The 21,692-nt window shown below is 37.6% G+C and overlaps 1 protein-coding gene across 2 annotated transcripts in view; it reads right to left on the minus strand.

The window, feature by feature from the left end:
- The window catches only part of MOXD1 (monooxygenase DBH like 1), a 97,945-nt gene that overhangs the window by 12,338 nt on the left and 63,915 nt on the right, over nt 1-21,692 (minus strand). For both annotated transcript variants that reach the window (XM_003781857.3, XM_023513534.1), the window contains exons 5-10: nt 18,335-18,514; nt 17,937-18,039; nt 13,638-13,804; nt 12,444-12,635; nt 10,072-10,131; nt 7,213-7,355 (exon numbers count right to left, since the gene is read on the minus strand). In XM_003781857.3, the coding sequence (XP_003781905.1) occupies nt 7,213-7,355; nt 10,072-10,131; nt 12,444-12,635; nt 13,638-13,804; nt 17,937-18,039; nt 18,335-18,514 (845 nt within the window). The remainder of the gene's footprint in view (nt 1-7,212; nt 7,356-10,071; nt 10,132-12,443; nt 12,636-13,637; nt 13,805-17,936; nt 18,040-18,334; nt 18,515-21,692) is intronic.

Below are 21,692 nucleotides of genomic sequence, written 5' to 3' on the forward strand. Positions count from 1 at the left end.
ATATAGCAGCCAAATTGACTTTGCTTGCATCCTGTAATGGCTCCTCTTTGCACTTAAAGCCCAAAGGTCTTATGTTGCCCATTAAGTCCTGCATGATCTCGTCCCACCTGCTGTCACATCTCATCACTTCTCTATTAAATTTCACTCTGCTTCAGCAGAACACACACTTTAATTGTTCCTCAAACTTGGTAGGTTTATATTCACTAAAGGGTCATTATGCTGGCTATTCTGTTTGTGCAGAATATATTATATATCTTTCTATAGCTCATTTTTCATTAGGTTGATCTCTACTAAAATCTCACCACCCCAAAGAAACTTTCTCCATCCTTTTGACAACAGCTCCACACTGTCTTTGCTAATTTGTCTTCATAACACCTGCTACTATATAAAATTTTGTACTTCTTTATTACCTCTCTCCAAATATAGAATATAATCTCAAGAGGGCAGAAACAACATTTATCGTTATTTTTCATATATCATTTCTTTGATATGCAATTGTGCAGAATGAGTTAACATACCTGGCTTAATAATGCCAGCCACAGCAGCTTACATGGATGATCTGTGGCTGGCATTCTGGAATTTAAATAATTTCCTATGCTCAGAAGGATCATTCGGCTGAGCTCTCCTGGAACAACTGGGGAAAAGAGAGTACCTATACCTGGCACAGGGACCTTACCCAGAATTGTAGCTCAGGGAGCACAGCAAGGAAGTGAGCTGGATAGAGCGTATGATCTGAGTGGTGGAAATCTGATGAATTAGGCAAGTGATTGCAACCAGCTAACATCAGCTGACCCTCCACGGAGTTCTGGGATGGGAAGAAGCCTTTCTGGAGTTTTCAGTTGTTGGGGGAAACTGAGACTTGAGTGGAAAGCTTGGAAGAGTAGGCAGACTCAAACAGCATACAACAACCAGATTTGAATGCTGGTTCGAGTGGGTTTGCCATAGGTTTGGTGGCTAGGGAGGCAGTCATACTGAGAAGGTCTTAGTGGTCAGGTGGCTGCCATTGTGAGAAGATGGTGAGAAGGTCTTCACAGGGGCCTAAACCATGGCTGCCTTAATTCCACCTGCTGGGATCAGAACTCCACTCTTGGGATAGGCTGAGGGATTCCCACACCCCGGGAACTGGAGTCAGGAGGGCACTGTGAGAACTGCCTCTGAAGAATTCTTGTGAGCTTTAAGATCCCAACCCAACAGGGTCTGAATGCTGAGGAAATAATCAGGCGATCACCTAACACAACTAAGTTTGGAATAAGAACCATGGAGGTTGCTGGCTATGCTGTCTCCTAAAAAATCACAGCACCACCCAGTGTCCTGGGGACATATTGCAACATATTGTCATCAAGAGCAAGGACTTCTGTTTTTTTAGCCACGAGGAAGAGCCTAGCTTGCTCAGGCTGAGGCTACTTCAAGACCTAAGCTCTGAGACAAGGTAATTTGAAGCAAAAGAGGCAGTGAGAAGGAAAAAGGAATGCAAGGAGTTGACAGGAAGAAAAAACACATGAGGAGGAACCAACAGAGAAAACAGGGCAACATGAAAAACCAAAGCAGAGCAACTCCTGCCAAGGGACCATGAGGCAGCTATTGCAGAAAATTCCACCTATAAAGCATTAATGGATTTGACAGAGAGAGAATTTAAAATATGGATGATAAAAACAATAAAAGGAATAGATGAGAAAATGGAAAGACAGAACCAAAAGTCAGATGAGAGATATGTAGAATATAGAAAGGATATGGCGGAGCTTAAGGAAATGAAGGAGACAATCAGGGCTATAAAGATGCAAAAGAAAGTATCAAAAATAGGTTAGATGATGAAGAAGAAAAAACCTCAGAGCTAGAGGATAAAGTTTTTGAGTTAACCCATATAGTCAAAGAGGCAGAAAAGAAGAGAGAGAAAGCAGAATATGCACTTAGAGAACTACAAGACTCCATGAAACTTTTAAACATATGAATAATAGGGATTCCTAAAGGGGAAGATGATTACCCCAAAGAAATGGAAGCCCTACTGGAGACTATCATAAATGAAAACTCTCCAAGTTTTACTAAAGATCCCGACACATTCCTTACAGATGGATATCGAACCCCAGGTCATGTCAACTCAAATGGAGCTTCTCCATGACACATTGTAATGAACCTGTCCAAAGTCAAGATGAAAGAAAAAATTCTGCAAGCTGCCAGGACTAAGCACCAACTGACCTACAGAGGGAGAGCCATTAGGATGAGAGCAGACTTTTCAGCTGAAACCTTCCAATCCAAAAGAGCATGGTCATCCACCTTCCACATTTTAAAACAAAACAATTTTCACTAATGATACAGTGAGGGTAGGGAAAGGGGAGAGCAGAGAGAGAGAGGAGGAGGGAGGGGAGGGGAAAGGAACAGCAGAGAGAAGGAAGGGGGGTGAGGTTTTGGTGTGTGTCACACCTTTGGAGGGCAAGACACAATTGTAAGAGGGACTTTATAATGAATGCAATCAGTTAACCTGGTTTCTTGTACCCTCAGTGAATCCCCAACAATAAAATTAAAAAAAAAAAAATTTTACCCTAGAATTCTGTACCCTGCTAAATTAAGCTTTAAAATTGATGGAGAAATCTAATCTTTGATGGATATACAAGCACTGAGGAAATTTACCACAACACCACCAGTTCTACAGAAAATACTTAGATTTATTCTCAACACTGACCATCACAATGGACCACCAGCAAGGTAAACACCAGAAGCTAAAGGTCAAAACTTAGCTTTCACAATGGCACAAAGGATAATACAACAAAAAAGACTTTTGAAAATAACATGAATATAACTTCACCACACTTAACAATACTCTCAATAAAAGTCAATGGACAGAATTCACCAATGAAGAAGCACAGGCTGGATAAAAAAAAGCACAAGCCATCCATATGCTATCTCCAAGAGACACACCTAGCCTTGAAGAACAAATCAAGACTTAGGGTTAAGGGCTAGAAAACAGTATTTCAAGCAAATGGAAATCAGAAGAAAGGAGATGTTGCAATCTTATTTTCAGATACAAGTGGATTTAAAGCAACTGAAATTAAGAAAGACAAAGATGGACATTTTATACTGGTTAAAAAAATAATATAACAAGCAAACATTTCAATGTTAAATATTTATGCACCTAACTTAAATGACCCTGGATTTATTAAACAGATCTTTAGGGGTCTGAGCAATATAATATCCCATAACACCATAATAGCCAGGGACCTTAATATCCTTTGGACAAAACTGGACAGATCCTCTAAACAAAAACTAAATAAATTTAAAAAGGACTTAAATGTGAATAAATGGGATCAATAGACATATATGGAACATACCATCCCAAAGCTAAAGAATATACATTTTTCTTGCCTGCTCATGATATTTACTCCAAAATAGAGTACTCCCACATCCTAGGATACAAATCAAACCTCCGGAAAAATTAAAAGAATAGAAATTACACCTTGTACTTTCTTAGACCACAAGGCAATAAAGGTGGAACCCAACTTCGGTGAAAATGTTCATCCCCACACAAAGACTTGGAAATTAAACAACCTTATGCTAAATGATAGTTGAGTTTAGGAAGAGATAAAAGATGAAATCATTAAATTCCTCAAACATAACAACAATGAAGACACAAGTTACAAAAACCTGTGGGATACAGCAAAAGCAGTCTAAAGAGGGAAAGAAGAGCTTATCCCCACACTGCAAAAATTATTCCCAAAAAGTTGAGAAGGAAGGAATCTTCCCTCAAAATGTTCTATGAAGCAAACATCACCCTGATGCCAAAACCTGGAAAAGATCCAACTAAAAAGAAGAACTTCAGACCAATTTCACTAATGAATATAGATGCAAAAATTCTCAATAAAATCCTAGCCAATAGATTACAGCTACACATTAAAAAAATCATTCATCAAGATCAAGTAGGTTTCATCCCATGGCTGCAAGGCTGGTTTAACATACACGAGTCCATAAACGTAATTTACCATATCAACAAAAACAAAAACGAAGACCATATGATCCTCTCAATAGATACAGAAAAAGCATTCAGTAAAATTCAGCATCCTTGTGCAGCACCTGTGGCTCAAAGGAATAGAGCGCTGGCCCCATATACTGGAGATGGTGGGTTCAAACCCGGCCCCAGTCAAAAACTGCAAAAAAAAAAAAAAAAATTCAGCATCCTTTTCTAATTAGAATACTTACAAATATAGGCATAGGTGGCACATTTCTTAATCTGATTGAAGTCATCTACACAAACCCACCACTAATGTTATTCTGAATGAAATAAAACTGAAAGCTTTTCCACCTTCAACTGGAGGAACCAGACAAGGTTGTCCTCTATTGTCACTACTATTCAACATAGTGCTGGAAGTTCTAGCTAATATAATTAGGCAAGAGAAGGGGACAAAGGGGCATCCAAAGGTGACAGAGGAAGTGAAACTCCTTGCTGATGATATGATCTCATACATAGAGAACCTGAGACTCAACCACACGACTTCCGGAAGTGATCAAAAAATACAGTAATGTCTCAGGATATAAAGTCAAAAGCCTTTATATATGCCAATAATAGCCAAGATGAGAAGCTAATCAAGGACACAATTCCCTTCATAGTAGCCTCAAAAAAAAAAAAGAGAGAAAGAAAGAAAGAAAGAAAAGAAAAATACCTAGGAATATACATAACAAAAGAGATACAGGATTCTACAAAGAAAATTACAAAACCCTAAGAAAAGAAATAGCAAAAGATATTAACAAATGGAAGACCATATCACACTCATGGCTGGGAAGAATCAACATTGCCAAAATGTACTATACTTCCCAAAGCAATCTACAGATTCAACGCAACCTCCATTAAAATACCATCATCATACTTTCAATTTGGAAAAAATAATTCTTCATTTTGTATGAAACCAGAAGAAACCCTATATAGCCAAGGCAATTCTTAGTAATAAAATCAAAGCCAGGGGTATCACCCTACCAGACTTTTGGCTATACTACAAGGCAAGAATGATCCAAACAGCATGGAACTAGCACAAAAATAGAGACATTGACATTTGGAACCGAATAGAAAACCAGGAGATGAAACTAACCTCTTACAGCCACCTGATCTTTGATAAACCAAACAAGAACATACAGCAGGGAAAAGAATCCCTATTCAATAAATGGTGCTGGGAGAACTGGATAACCACATGTAAAAGACTGAAACTGGACCTACTTCTCACCACTTACAAAAATGGATGCAAGATGGATAAAAGATTTAACTCTAAGGTGTGAAACAATAAAAACCCTTGAAGAAAATGTGGAGAAAACACTTGAAGATATCAGCCTGGGGAAAGATTTTATGAAGAAGACTTCAGTGGCAATTGCAGCAATAACAAAAATAAACAAATGGGACTTAAACTGAAAAGCTTCTCTACAATTAAAAAGACAACAACTAAAGCAAATAGACAACCTTCAGAATGGGGAAAGATATTTACCTATTATGAATCAGACAAAACCTTGATAACTAGGATCTACAGAGAACTCAAATTAATTAACAAAAAGAGGCCCAACAGGGGCAGTGCTGGTGGTTCAGTGAGTAGGGTGCCGGCCCCATATACCGGAGTGGTGGGTTAGGACCTGGCCCTGGCCAAACTGCAACAGAAAATAGCTGGGCGCTGTGGTGGGTGCCTGTAGTCCCAGCTACTCAAGAGGCTGAGGCAAGAGAATGGCTTAAGCCCAAGAGCTGGAGGTTGCTGTGAGTTGTGATGCCACAGCACTCTACCGAGGGTGATAAAGTGAGATTCTGTCTCTAAAAAACAAAAAATAAATAAAGAGACCCAGCAATTTCGTATATCACTGGGCAGGAGACATGAACAGAACTAAAGAAGACAGATGAATGGCCAAAAACATGAAAAAAATGCTCATTACCCCCAATCATCAGAGAAATGCTAATATAAACCACTATGAGATATCACCTAACCCCAGTAAGAATGGCCCAGTCTCAAAGCTGCAGATGATGGCATGGATATGGAGAGAAGGGAACACATTTACACTGTTGGTGGGACTGCAAACTAATACAACTTTTTGGGAAGGAAGTATGGAGAATCCTGAAAGAATTCAAATTAGACCTCCCATTTGATCCTGCAATCCCATTACTAGGCATCTACCCAGAGGGGGGGAAATCCTTTTATCTTAAGGACATTTGCACTAGACTGTTTATCGAATCTCAATTTACAATGGCCAAAATATGGAAACAGCCTCAATGCCCACCAACCCAGGAATGGTTAACAAACTGTTATATTATACCATGGAATACTATTCAGCCATTAAAAAATATGGAGACTTTACATCTTTTGTCTTCATCTGGATGGAGGTGGAACCCATCTTCTTAGAAAAGCATCACAAGAATGGAGAAGCAAGAATCCAATGTACTCAATTTTAATATGAAGGCAGTAGATGAGCTAATACAAGGCAGAGGGGTAGGAGAATGAGCAAGTGGGGAGAGGGGAGGTGGGAGCAGAATAGAGGTTCATGGTGTATGGCACACCTCTTAGGGGCAGGACACAATTATAAGAGGGACTTTATCTAACAAATGCAGTCAGTGTAACTTCATTCTTTGTATCCTCAATGAATCCCAAACAATAAAAAATAAATAAAAAGAACAAAATAAAATATTAATAATTTCCTATGCTGATATAAAACTTTCTCTAAATGATAAGAATGACTCATTGAACCTAAACTGTTCATGCAAACAATGCACCTGCTTGCCTTCTGGGAGTCTGGAATACTGGTAAACAGTAGGTAGAGAGTCCCCATGTGATCAGTCCCCAAAACACTCTGGGCACTGAGTCTCTAATGGGCTTTTCCAATAGACAGCATTTTATACATGTGGCGCTGGTAAAATTAAGCACACTCTGTGTAACTCCATTGGCAGAAGCCTCTTGATAGACCTGGTGTTCCTTTTGCTTTCTATCCTTTATTCTAATAAATATTATCTAGGAGAACAACTATTTTCTGAGATCTTTAGTTCTTGTTAGAAAATCACTGAACCTGGGGTGGTGGTCTTCAGGTCCCTGGACATAACAGTGAAGAAGCCTACCTGGTCTTAACAATTGAATGTACTCAAGAAGAACAGCACATAACAAGTTTCCATAATGTGGTAATAAATTGAATATAAAAATAAAGCCATCCTTTATATAAAATCTCTGAAGTATATAACCTCTGCCATGAAATCCATTTACTACTTACGTAACTGGTCTGTAGATCTCCTTAACACCAATGAACTGAAGTTGTTCCATAATGTCTGGAATACTTGCACATCGAGTAAGATTAATTCTTGGGTAATAAAGAAGGTATGAGAGACACATTTCACTCCTGGTGCTGAGTCCTCCCTGAAAATAGGGATATTTTATCTAACAATGAATGTGTTCCATCAATTCTCACACTTAAAACATATTAAGTCATTATTGTCATACGGTCCCTTCCAATACTAAAATTGAATAAATCTTAAAGCTGAAAAGTAATACAATGACAATGACTGAAAAGTAATAAATGACAATTTGGCTTTATAAAGGTAGTGAAACATTTACAAATTAACAGAATTATTTCCACCTTTTTAAATGCTGCCTTTCTTAAGTAACCTAATGATCTTATTAAAATTCTTATTAACTTCTCACCATAATGGAATATTTAAGAGAATCAGGAGGATGTTCGGCTAACATAATCAATCAATTTAACATAATTTTTTCCTGATTAAACTAAATTTTCTATAATCTTATCTTCATGTGTATCAAATTAGCAGCTGTATACCACAAGAGATTCATTGTTTGGATCTACTGGTAGCAAGTTATCTACTAACATTTAGGGAAAAAACACCAAAGATCCTTAAAAGAACAGGATCCAGAGTTACTACAATATATCCACCATGTCTTATTTTCGATCTAAAATAATTAAACAGAAAAATAAACAGGAAACTGTAATCTGTACTCGGGGGTGGGGGGAGTCAATACAAATGGATTGTGAGAAGATGAGATGCTAGATTTAGCAGACAAAGACTTGAAAGCAGATATAAATATTTTGATAAAGCTGTTTAAAAATGTGCAAAGAGTTAAACAAAAATATTTTTAAGTCATTAAAGAAAAATATGTTAAAAATGAGTTAACAAATAGGAAATGACATTAGAGAAAGGAAAACATGTAAAAATAGCAATTTTAGAGCTGAGAGGTGCCAAAACTGAATAAAACTAGTTCGTGAGCATTTAACGGCAGTTTTGAGATGACTGAAGAAACAACTTAGTGAACTTAAAGATTAATCAGTAGAAATTATCTCATTCAAAGAAAAGACATAAAAAAAGACTAAAGAAAAGTAAACACACTTCAGAGATCTGTGGGATAATACTAAATGTTCTAATGTGTATGTCTAACATACAGGCATGTCTACATGTATGTTGTAAACATGTAACTAGATTTTCAGAATGAGAGGAAAGAAAGGAAAAGGTAGAAAAAATATCTGAGGAAGTAATGGCTAAAATCATCCCAAATTTAATGAAAACATTAACTTACAGATCCAAGAAGCTCAACAAATGCCAAAGATAAATACAAAAAGAGCCATACCAAGACACATCACAGTCATACTGCTGAAAGCCAAAGACAAGAGAAAATCTTGAAACAAGCAAGAGAAAAATGGCATGTCATACACAGGTGAACAATGATATGATTAACAGCTGACATTTCATCATGACTAATGGAGGTAAGAAAACAATAGTAGAGCTATATATTCCAGGGCTGTAGGAAAAAGAGAAACTGCCAACCAATAATTTTGTACTAGTAAATCTATCCTTCAAAAATGAAGGTGAAAAACTTAGTGGTATTGCTCATGGCTATAAATCAATGTAGTGCCTAATATACAATAATTTTATGAATTTCAACAACATGATATCTTTCCCCTTTCTTAATAGTGGCTATTTATATAATTGAAAATTTTAAACTGTGTTTTCTTCAGATAGTTCTTACATTTTAAATGCAATTAATTTTAGATATTATCAATTGGGGGAGTATTATGACATAAAGAATTATAGTATTTGTGAATATGTTTTGCCTCTTCATTTTTTCTTTCTGAATCTTATATCTCATTTTTTTCTTTTCCTGTGCAATGTTGAATAAAAACAGTGAAAAAAAGTGGCTTTCTTCCTAATTTTAGAGAAATAATGCTACTATTTCATACAGTTTAATATTTGCTATACGTTTTTCATAGCTAACTTTTATCTAGTTAAAACAATCCCCTCATATTTCAGGTTTTCTAAATGCCGTTCCCTCTATAATAAACTTAAACTTTATGAAAGCTTTTTCTGCCCCTATAGAGGTGATCGTATGACTTTCTCCTTTAATCTGTCAGTATAATAGGCAGTTACATTAACATATTATCTGATTTGAATTAATTTTACCTTTCTTAGCTAAACCCAAATTAGTCCTAACATTATATTTGTATATAATGCAGAATTTAGTTTATTCATTATTTGGCAAAGAGATTCCACCTAGTGCATCTGTCTGGCCTCTTTTATACTGTCCTTCTGAAAGTTTAGTTTTAAAATAATATTAACTTTATAAATTAACTTTATACAATGAGTTAGAGGAAGGTATTCCTTCCTTTTGTCTTCCTGGAAGAGACTAATGTATAAATTGTCTACTTCTTGAATGCTTGTTAGAACTCCCCAATAAATCTGTTGGGACCACCAGATTTCTGTTTAAGTCAGAGGCCCAAAGCCATGCAGTTCATTCTTCCTTGAGAAATTTGTACTTATCTAAGCCAGACTCAGACAGTTAATGACTACAGGCCTTTTAAATATATTTGGTGAAGAAAAGCTAAAAGACTAAGATAGCTTTTCATGAACTAGTCGATGAATTACACTGCGACTATTACTATGATACTATTAGTTAATTTGAAGTCTAATAAAATATTAAACAGCCCTAATTTTATGATTCATAATGCTAAAGACTAAGAAATTCTGTTTCCCCCTGAAAATGATTTTTACTCTTTTTCTTCTAAAATAAAGTTTATCTCTCCCTCTCCATAAATGAACTCTAATAATAATAATGAAAGTTTTCTTACCCAAGTCATCTCGGCTCTATCTTTTGTGTTGTAGCGACACTCAGTGATTAGGCTATCTCCCTAAAAGATAAAGATAAAGGTTTTCAGATTGATGCTTTATACTATTTTATTTGTCGAATATATTTATAGGGCAAAAGTTAATATTTGTTCTATGAATGGATACATTAAGAAATTTGATTCAGGAAAAGACTTCCAATTTGTTTAATTCTAGGTTTGCCAGTAAAATAAGAAAAATACACAAATAAGGCTCCCAGTGTTTGGGCCAGATTGTACAATATTCTAGCTGAATGACCTCCTCAAGCAATTGAATAAACTGGGTGCAATTTGTTCATCAAAAAAAAAAATTATAAAAAATACTGCTTATTGCTTGGCGTCTATAGCTAAGGCTCCAGCCACATATACCAGAGCTGGAGGGTTCGAACCCTGCCCAGGCTTGCCAAACAACAATGACAACTACAACAAAAAAATAGCCAGGCATTGTGGCAGATGCCTGTAGTCCCAGCTAGTTGGAAGGCTAAGACAAGAGAATCACTTAAGCCTGAGAGTTTGAGGTTGTTGTGAGCTGTGACACCACAACATTCTACTGAGGGCGACATAGGTAGACTCTGTCTCAAAAAAAAAAGAAAAAATACCACTTATTTTTACAATGCTGTTGAGAGGAGATTAAATAACATGATGCATGTTCAGTCCTTGACAGAGAATAAACATTTAATAAATGTTACCCATAGATAGTAGTTATTGCAATGACTTCTTCATTTACATTATTTTCTTTAAACCTCTTTAGTTACATCTTTACTTCCTTAGAACAGAGTTATGAGGCAAATTAATAGTAACTTATTGCTCTTGTGTTCTCCTACCTTTTAAACATTACAGTACATGTGAAAAATGAGAGTATTTTTATGGCTCCCAACTTAAGTAAAGGAATGAATCTGCTCATGGTCCAGAGCAGACAGTCATCTCAGGGCTGCAGCCCCTGAGTTTGTCCTCCCTGATCAAATCCCCAGAGGGCCCAGAGATCAGTATCTCAACACACTTACACCCTAAGCACAGTACAGTTAGGAAGCTCTGAGATAACGTTGTTTGAAAAGCCCCAAGATGGCATAATGGAATATAGTCCTTAAGAACCTTGACAAGATCACTGTTTCTAAATCTTCATCTTTCTAGTCTCAGAGCGAAGCACATAATTTGTGTAGGAAATACAGAGCCAAAGCTGCAGATTGAAGGGCTAGCCATTAGAGCAGAGGGTCCCTCTCCTCTTCATAACTTCCTTGTGCTTCTCAACAGTCTTTTTATATCATACTGTGCTATGCCCTTTGACAGTTCGTCCTGTCTAAAAATCCTGTCCTCATCATCATGTAGAAAAGATAGATATTGCTATTATTCTCATCTCATAAACAGCATAAGAATCTGACTTTGAATAGTAAAATAGGAGTGGGAAATCATGTGACTATTGAGTTTAATGGTCATGGACTAAAAAAATGAGAAAGCAAAGAATCATAAAAGTTTATTAGCCTGGCGTGGTGGCTCACACCTATGATCCTAGCACGCTGGGGAGCTACGGCAGGTGGATTGCCTGAGCTCAGGCGTTCCAGACCAACCCAAGTAAAAGCAGTACCCCATCTCTACTGAAAATAAAAACTAGCCAGGTGCTGTGGTGGGCAACTGTTGTCCCAGCTACTCAGGAGGCTGAATAATATAGAAGAGCTCGTGAGCCCAGGAGTTTGAGGTTGCTGTGAGCTGTGGTGATGCCACGGCATTGTACCCAGGGCAACAGAGTGAGACTCTATCTCAAAAAAAAAAAAAAAAAAAGTTTTTAAAAGCATTCATTATTGTAAGGCATAAGATTCTCTTCCACACTCCACCATCACCTCAACTATTGTTTCAAGCTGGATCACGCAGCACAGTATAAATAGCTACATCCAAATACTTTTGTTAAATGAGAGGATTATCCTTCTATTCATTTGTACTGAAATGAAACTTGTAAAAAAAAAAAATCCTGTCTCTTCAAGATGGTATAAAGAAAGCTCTGATTTTACCTTCACCAGAATTGCAACCCAAAGGATTGGGAAGAGAAAACAAGAGAAAACAGTATGTTCAGTGCTCAAAGCTGAGTTTTTTTATTTTTGAGGCTTATTTATTTACTAAATCAACTACTTGAATTGCCCCTGGGAATAATAAAGAAAATGAGTTTCAAATTTGGAAAACAGATCAAAGACATTCCGTCTGGGTTGTGCAACATCCCTGGTGGGTGGCTTTAAGAATACACATACGAGGAACCATTCGCTTCACCAGTGGAAACCGAGCTACACTCAGCACTGACACATCTCGTGACTCCTGTGACATTCAATGAAAAAGAACGAAAACATGCATACTGGTAAGATCGTTTGCTCTTCCTTTAGGTACTGAAACTCCTGGAAATTGAAGTCAAAATTGTCATCATAGGCGAGTAATTTCATTTCCTTCCCTTTTCGAAAATGACGCAGCCTGATGCCTCTGCCAGCCAGGTGAGCGTGGAGCAGAACAGCAAACACGTGGATTCCACTTGGCTTCTCAGCTCTCAGAGCCTGCAGGGGAAGCCGAGGAAGACCCGATTAGCCCAGACAAGTGCATGTGCAGACATTTCACGTTCAAGCACACTCGGAGGGACGACTGAGAAGGTAACTAAAGCAGCGTACGTGATTGCTCAGCTGCCAAACATTTTGAATTGCATTATTCTGTTTTCTTTCTGTGAAGCAACATTTGTTGGGAGAAAAGAAAACGGCACTGATAAGTGCTGTCTTGTTTTTCTTCTTTTAGGAAGTACAAAGGCAGTCAACACTCTTGGCATAAAGATGCCAGTATGTCAGTAACCTGAAAATCCAAACTCTCAAAAGAAGGAATTCCCCCACTTTTCCAGGTAAGAAAGCCAAAGTGGGTCCGTGGCGCGAAAAGAGTCACCCATGTTCCTACAGCTAGTAAATGATTCTAGGGCGATTTGAATCGTGGTCTAAGTAACTCAAAAGAGCATAATCTTTCCACTTCACCAGTCTGCCATGCTGTCCGCAAACACAGTATCTTCTAATAGGTAAAGGATATTAATCCATGTTGAAATATTTTCATTAAAAGACTAGCTGAAAATATACATTATTAAATACTTACACTTGCTTTTCTCTTATCCAATATGTATTAATATTTTTATATTAGTTATTCTTGCTCTTTGGTGAAAGAAGGGAAGAAAACTATAGAGTAGAGAAAAAGAGAAAAATGAAAATGAATGATGGATAAAAGGTAAAGCAAGAAAGGAAAGAGAAACATAAGCAACAAATAAATGAGGTAGGAGTGGGTAGAAACCCCCCCTGCAAGGTAATCGTGTCTTCAGAATTCTCCCTGCAAGGTAATCGTGTCTTCAGAATTCGACCCTTGCAGCCTTTGTGATTTAAAAAAGTCAGCCAAATGTCCTGCTAAAATTGCAGCAAGGGCTTCCCAGTGCACTGACAAGAGAAGGATCACTGATGAACCAGCACAGACTGGTTCCCACCATGTTGCCGAAGAGCACTGATGCAGTTCTGTGACTCACATCCCCGTACCTCTTCTAGGCATTCCAGAGTGCAGTGACCCTCAGACCGGAACTCAGGCATCCCTGGGGGAATGGTATGAAAGAGGCTCACCCAGAGGCCAGCCTCGATCACCCCAGCATCGTATTTCCTTATATCCATTGTATGAAATAACCTCAGCCCAGAATTATCTATCAAGCCTGGAACAAAAGCATATAATTAAAAATGAGTTTGGATCCTTAAAAAGTGTTCCTATTCAGTTGAAATGGGTTTGTTACTTTTCTTTAAAATTAACTCTGATAAGGCAAAGGAATATATACAGACATTAGTGCACGCAGAGGACAAGGTCCTGCTTCACAGAAGGAATTAAAAGACGAGCAGCCATATTGCCCACAACTCTCGTGGACTCCCACAGTACACCGCAGGAGAGGTGTTATCTAGCTGCTGTATTCCACAAGTATTTAACATGAAGGCAGAATGAAATTTCTAACATCATTCATTCTAAAATAGACTAAGTCAATAAAAGCTTTATTTTATATTGTTTTGAGGTGAAATTCTATAGCCTTTACCTACAGGTAAAAACCCCTTGGTCTAGAAACCATCTGTTGATGAAGAAACCACTGAAGATTAACTTTCTTTATAGTTTGTTACCATTCTCTTAATAAGACACATTTCTTGCTATGACATACTTATGATAAGGAGGGAGAGTATGAGCCCCAAACACTGTTAAATAAATCCATGTTCCTAACTCTGAAATTAATTGACTCTCTTCTGCAGTTGTGACTCATCTACCTGCGACTACCAGATGGGCCCTTTCCCCACAGTTTGTGTTCTCATCTCCTTTTACTCAGCTTAATCTATTCATAGTCAATCATTCTTAGTTAAAGTACAGGGTCTTATATCAAATATTTTCATCGTATATTATACACCTAACTCTCTCTGTCACACACACACACCAATACACAGAAAGAGAGAGACTCACATTCACACACACATCTATAAAATATCTATTACTTTGAATGTTTTAGGCACAATAAGTTGCTAAAATTAAGTATTCCAATAATTATCCCAGAAAATTCTTATCTCTAGACAGCCTTAAGGGGCTTGAAATATCCAAGCTTGCTTTCCTACTTTGTGAGCTTTTTACTGTGAACATACAATAATTTAGCATTTTTCTGTTGATTCAAGCTTGTTGAGATATTTAGGATCACACAAGGAACCACTGTGGTGTGACAATTAAGGATACGCACTCTGGAGCTGATCACCCTGACTGCAAATCCCAGCTCTGCTGCTTAGGAGCTGTATGAGCTTGGGCAAGTGCTGTGGTTCAAATGTTTGATCCCTCCAAAAGTAGGTTTGAATGTTGACATTTAATTGACATCATGATGGTATTGGGTTGTAAGCTCTTTAAAAGGTTTTTAGGTAGTAAAGTCTCTGTCCTCATGAATGGGTCAATGCCATTATTTTGGAAGTGGGTCTTCCCCCTCCTACTCTCTCTTTTTGTCCTTTCACCACGTTGTGACACAGGAAGAGGACCCTCGACAGATGGTGATTACTGATCTTGGACTCCCCAGCCTCATAACGCTGAGGAATAAATTTCTGTTCATTATAAATTACTCCTTCTGTGGTATTCTTTTACAGCAGCACAAAATGGAAAAGATAACAAGTTATTTATTCCCTTTGGGCTTCAGTTTCCTAGTCTGGAAAATGTCCATAACAACAGCACCTACAACCTCCTAAGGCTGCTGTGAGGCTTCACCACAAGGCTTAGAACAGAGTTTGGCACAAATGAAATGCTAAGTAAATGGCAGCTAGTACAAAAAGCTTCTTGAGGCCAAAGAGCATGTCTTTTTATCTCCGTGTAGTGCTCACACATATATCAGGACTCAAATACATGTTGATCATGAAAATTAATTCTCCTTTTTTGTTATTACCAGTGCAGACACAAATGTGTATGACAATTCAGAACACCTATACTGACCCCAGAATTTTCCCTGGATACATCTTGGAGAACTTTGTTTTATACTCTATATTTTTGCAATCTAACTCCTTCTAATACAAGTTTGATAGGGGAGTAAAAGGTAAGCAGGAATTCCAGTTGGGTTTTTGTAATTAGCTTTATTAATTGTGTCAGGAGTGTGGACCACCAGTATATCATCTATTAACAAAGTAATAATTTATTACATATATATAAAATGATTATTGAAAACTTCTCTGGAAACCTAAATTCACATTACAATACGTTTATAGTTTTATCAAGGTAAAATTATTATAATCTAAAATTTGGTCTAAATAGGAATATGAATTAGTAAAGTACTAAAATATTTGAGTTCTACATTAACCTGTCAGGAAAATAAGCTTACATTGAAACTATGAGAAAAACCAATTTAATTGAAAAGAGACAAGGCAAGTGAATCAAATCTTCTATTTTCATAATAAAGGCTATAAAAGGAAAAAGTAGGTCACATTAAATTTCTAAAGAAGTACATGTAAGATATTGACATAAATCTTTTACATAGACTAGTCTATGAATAACAAAATTAAAAATGTAAAAATTTTTGAAAAATAAAAATTGCAGCATACAATACATTTAATTATTTCTGTTATTATTATGGCAAGTTGTAATTTATGTGTTCTATAGGCAACTAATGATTTTTGTGGGAAATCTAACTTTCAGAATTTTTTGATAGGTTATTTTATGAATGTTTGGATTTGTGAAAGTTTTTTTAACTTTAATTCTTAGAGATTTGTGGGTCAGAGTATGGGATATGATTTGTGGTTGAAAATAAAAGTTAATTCAGAGAAAATATTTCATAGGAATTACTTATGAAAAAAGACAATAATTTAGTGGCTTGCTCATAAACAAAACAGCTTAACACGTTTATAGAAGCATGACTTAAATATCATACCACACTTCATAATCTACTTTTCATTCTGTACCAGCCAGAGAAGTCTTGTCAAAATACTAATTTTGGTATTTGACTCCACTGTATCAAACTCTCCAATTGCTTCCTTTTGCCTTTAGGATGAAGACAAAAAAAAATCCTTAAGGTGGCCTACAAGGCCTTAGATGGTCTGGTTCTGCCTTCATCCCTAGGCTCATCAGTGTCCTTCTTCACTGAATCCCCAATCTATTAGCACCTCCAGTCACCACATGAACAGTTTTATTCCTCAATCAAAACTTTTCTAGGCTCGGCACCCGTAGCATAGTGGTTATGGCACCAGCCACATACACCGAAGTTAGTGGGTTCGAACTCAGCTAGGGCTAGCTAACACAATAATGACAACTGCAACAAAAAATAGCCAGGAATTGTGGTGGGCACCTATAGTCCTAGCTACTTGGGAGGCTGAGGCAAAAGAACTGCTTAAGCCCAAGAGTTGGAGGTTGCAGTGAGCTGTGACGCCACAGCACTCTACCAAGGGTGACATAGTGGGACTTTGTCTCATTAAAAAAAGAAAACTTTTCTAGACCATCCTATCACCACACAGCCCTGGCTAGATTAGGTCACCAGTCAAATACTCTCATTGTGTCAGGCTCTCTCCTTTGGATCAACTGGCATATTTATATAATTTTATATTAATGGTGTGATTATTTGATTATTTTTCACTCACACTGCATATAATTTCCATAATGGGAGGAAGAGTTCTTATTTTTCACTAACATTATATTGTCAAGCTCAGGACTGGCACTTAGTGATGCTCAGTATTGGCTGGATCATTGCATGAATCGATGTAAAAGTAATACCTTGGAGTTGCTTCTGTTGGGAATTTCATATTAAATCTATTAATTTTGGAGCTTTGAAATATTATATAAGTAAATCTAGAAATTAAATGTATATCTTTAACACCTCCTGAGTTCAATATCATATTACACAATATCACTGAGTATTTCTTGAGTATATTTATGACTTACCTATTATAACTAAATGCTTAATACTTTTAAGGTACTAAATAGTAGCTTTTTGATGTGTGCATTTGGAAAGAAAATGTTTCATAAGTACCATGGGATTAATTTATGTCACAAAGGAAAAAATCTGTTGTTCTACCTTCTATTAGGCGGTATGCAAGTTTTGGGGTTTTTTTCTTTGTTTGTTTGTTTTAAGATTAGTGACGTGTGTGCTCATTGCCTGGTTTCATGCTGGTGAATACCTATTGTTGCAATTTCATTATGAATAGTACCCTCCTTCCCTTCAAAAAGTATCCTAATTTGGATGAAAAATTGTAGGTTAATTCTTTCTAACAATGGCTGCCTTTTTGTTTCAATTCAGTTAAATAGAAGGGTTATATAACTTTTTAAAAGTCACAGGTAAAATGCATGAAGAATAAACTCACCTTCCTCGTAGGTCGGATTGTCGTAATGGACTTCCAAGAGCACATAGTGTGGATCTAACTGGGTGCCAAGGGATAATCCAACATGAGGTGGATAGGAAAAACCCTAAATGTAGAAAATTCCATGAGACTGTGTCCTAGGAAAGTCACTGAGAGCGCTACTCCACTCAAAACCCAACCACTGTCAAGATATTTCAAACTTCTCCAACTCCATTCATCTATCACTGATAAAATGAAACAAAAGTGACTTAAGGAAAGAATCCTTTCCTGTGGAAATAGAAATAAGCTACCTTCATATCAAAAATAGTACCTAGAGCTTTCCTTATAAGTGTCAGAATCATATTGGTAGGGAAGAACATGACCAATTAATTATGTTACATCTCAGTAATTATTAGCCCCACCTCTCCACCAATGGCCCAGGCAAAAATCACAGTCTCACAGGTGAGGAACGCATCAGGCATGTTAGGGTGGTAGCACTCGTGGCCAGAGTCTAGAACGCTGTCATTGAAGGTGCTGCTGCACTGATAGAGCAGGATGTGGTGAACCAGACTCTCATGGCCCCTCTGTATCACCGGCTCAATCTGCATGAACACAAGGAGGGGGAGCACGCGATAAATAAAACCGCCCTGCTACATCCCACAAGAAACAGGAAAAGAACATAAATGATTATTGGTTTTGCAAAGGACGATTCTTCTCAATAATGTAAAGGTTATGCGCTTCAAGTATAATTCATCCTGGAGATGACAACAGTGGTAATGATAATGATGACAATGTCAATAACAAAGATAAGATGACCATTTATTCCGAGAATCCCAGGACTTTACTAATTTGCTTTTTTGTTTGTTTGTTTTTTAACTCACTTTGTCTCTGTTGCCCATTCTGGAGAGCAACTGTTTCAAAACTGCATGTTCTCTCCCAGGCTTTGCTCACCTTGTCTTGCTCTTCCTCCCTCTTACTTTTATTTCTCCACATAGAAAAAAGAAGTCAAAGCTACAGGAACAAACTCTTTGTCTCCCTTTCTTCCCCTTAAAAATCCTATCTTTGCCTAGACCTACTGGAGGTGAGAGACAACATCTCATTCATTTTTCTATCAACATGGAACACGAAGCAAGGCTCAATAATGGTTACATTTTATTTTAGCGATTAAGATCAAATTCTACTAACAACTTTATTATTACAATTTAGAAGAGAAAATAAAAGATTATTCGTGATGTGCTCCTGTGATATCACTCAAATTAGGACAGAGAAACTCGAAAGCTGTTCAAATAAAATGGGCAATAAAGGTGGTCTTGATATGGAAAGCATGATCCATGTGGACTCTGTAAGTTCCCTTCGTAACACTGGCTCGCTTCAGTCCAGGAACCTAAGAACCAACTCAGAATGAGCTAAGCACATCCTACCATCCCAGAGATCCTATATCCAGACAAATGGGAGCCCTGTACTTAGTCTAGGTGGGGTTTACGTGTTGCCATCAGAGACAAGGTTCTTTTATGTTTTCATAGTTCCTTAATCTTTCTTTTGACTGATAAAGAAGACATGGTACGCTCCTAAATTTTCAAGTTTAGCTGCCTTAGAGTTCATTAACTCCTCTACTTTTAGTCCTAAGTACTCAAATGTAGCCAGTGCATTTTGGAACCCCTGCTTGCTTTCCACTCTAAATATGCATATTTAGATAAAGTTTCTACAGCTAATTTTCTCCTAGGGCTCTCCAGTTCCTGTTGTTTTCCTTATTATTTTCTCTTTTCTATGGGAAAAGCTAAGCAGCCAAATGGGAAAAGAGTATGTAGTGGGTAGAGGTCTAAATGGGCAGCCAAGGAATTCCAACTCTGAAATCCAGTTCTCTTTTATGTTACACAGTGAGTCATGCCATGCCCAAGCCACACAAACATTTTTGACATCATAGTCACGTAAATAACACTGCACATGGTTTTGTCTGCACTTGTCTCATCTCTAAAAGGTTGTAAGCCCCGAAGGCAGAAACTTTTCTATTTTCCTTGAAAATGGCAGTATTGTTCATGCATGGTTGCATAATAAACAATGATTGCACAGAAGTGTAACCCAGAATTTCTATTAGAATTTAGTTTCTACATCTAATCTCAGCTTTCTTGCATGAGTTGACTTATTTTGGTGTCTAAGTACACCATGGGAGACAGGGCACTGCTAATGTGTCAATAGTAAAATAGTCAGGCACACATGAGATTTTTGCTAAGGACCTTATAAGTTCAGGCAGAACCTTAAGGCCTACAAGGTAGGTCTTGAAAAGAAGCCTCTTGGGCAAATGAGAATTGGCTGTTGCCAAGGAAGCTCTAGAAACAGATGGCCTTCACTGAGGCATAGGAAGAGGGAGCTGAGAGTGTGGGACGCCGGGTGGCAACTGACTTTGGGGAGCTTCAGATAAACGGATTGAAAGAACCTTTTAAGAGAAAGTATTTGTGGTGGGAGCTTTGGTTTTTCTTTTTTTTTTAATTGGAAGTGCTGAAATTAACATCAAGCTGCCAAGCTCCACTGCCATCCTTGGAATAATAATAACAACACCTATCTCTCATTTAGCACCTACTGTCTGCCAGCTACATATTAATTATTCTACATATTTCATTTAATATTTACAACAAATAAGATAGACATTATTGTTCCCATCTGACAGGTGAAAAACTGAAGCTCATAGATATTAAACAACAAGCTCAAAGTACCACAACTAGGAAGAGGTAAATGGGATTTGAAGCCAGACTGGTCTGATACCACAGTCCGCACTCTTGTAACTTCCTGTTATTGCAGGAAGAAGTATTAGAGATGCACCAAGGACCCTGGAAATTGCTGCTAGTGGGAGAAAGGACAAAAGGCTTTAGTAAGGCAAGCTGTCAACAGCTGTTACTAATAAGAGTGATGACAGTAGGAACCAGTCTCAGGAAGTGCTTCGGGAAGCCCAGAGTAGGACCACCCCGCATTGCTGTCATCAGAGGAGCAGCACCAGATTGGAGTCTTACACCTGGGGAGGGGTCTCCTGCCCTCCCTGCCACCCCAGTCCCAATTCCCCTTAACCTCCAGGGCCAGGAGACAGACCCATGGCCTTTCAAAGTGCTCTTTCTTAAAGCAGGCAAATAACAATATCTCTCTTTGAAAGCTAGTGAGAGCTTCAAGGAGAATTAAATTGTAATCTGAATTACAGATTACAAATTGAGGGCACAGAATAAAAAGAAAAAGTGAGGATTTTCTAAGAAAAATCCACTCATGAAACAAAGAAACCTTCTGCAAACCTGCGTACTGACTGTGGGAGGAGAAGATATAAAGGCTCAGCAAAGACCTTGGCAAAGGACGTGAGAGATGAAAAGGAGAAAAAAGAAAAAGAATTGCTTGGAAATTATGTGAAAGGATAACTATGAATTAAAGGGAGAAGTATGGGAGTAAAAATACTTCTTTATCAAACTCCTGAAAAACAAATGAAGAATTTCTGGAGAGGGAAGTTTAAGACCACCATCAGGGATATCTGAGACACCAGGAATGTTAAGGATGGGCATAAACCATTAGCAGAGGGTAAAAAATTGCAGGAAATGGGAGCACAGGATAAGGCCACTGGCTCATGGTGCTTGGTATGGGACAGAATGTCTTACAATGCTTCATGCCACAGTTACAAAGCCTGAGGATGCCAGGGCACTGCTAGCCCAAGCACAGCTGGCAACCGGTTCCATAAACCTTTTAAACAGTCATACAACTTGTGTGTTAAACTCTGTTGTGATATTCTCATTTGACCCAATAAGGCTG

Source organism: Otolemur garnettii, unplaced genomic scaffold (genome assembly GCF_000181295.1).
Source record: "Otolemur garnettii isolate 467f Iridium unplaced genomic scaffold, OtoGar3 scaffold00002, whole genome shotgun sequence".
In the NCBI taxonomy this organism is placed as follows: Eukaryota; Metazoa; Chordata; class Mammalia; order Primates; family Galagidae; genus Otolemur; species Otolemur garnettii.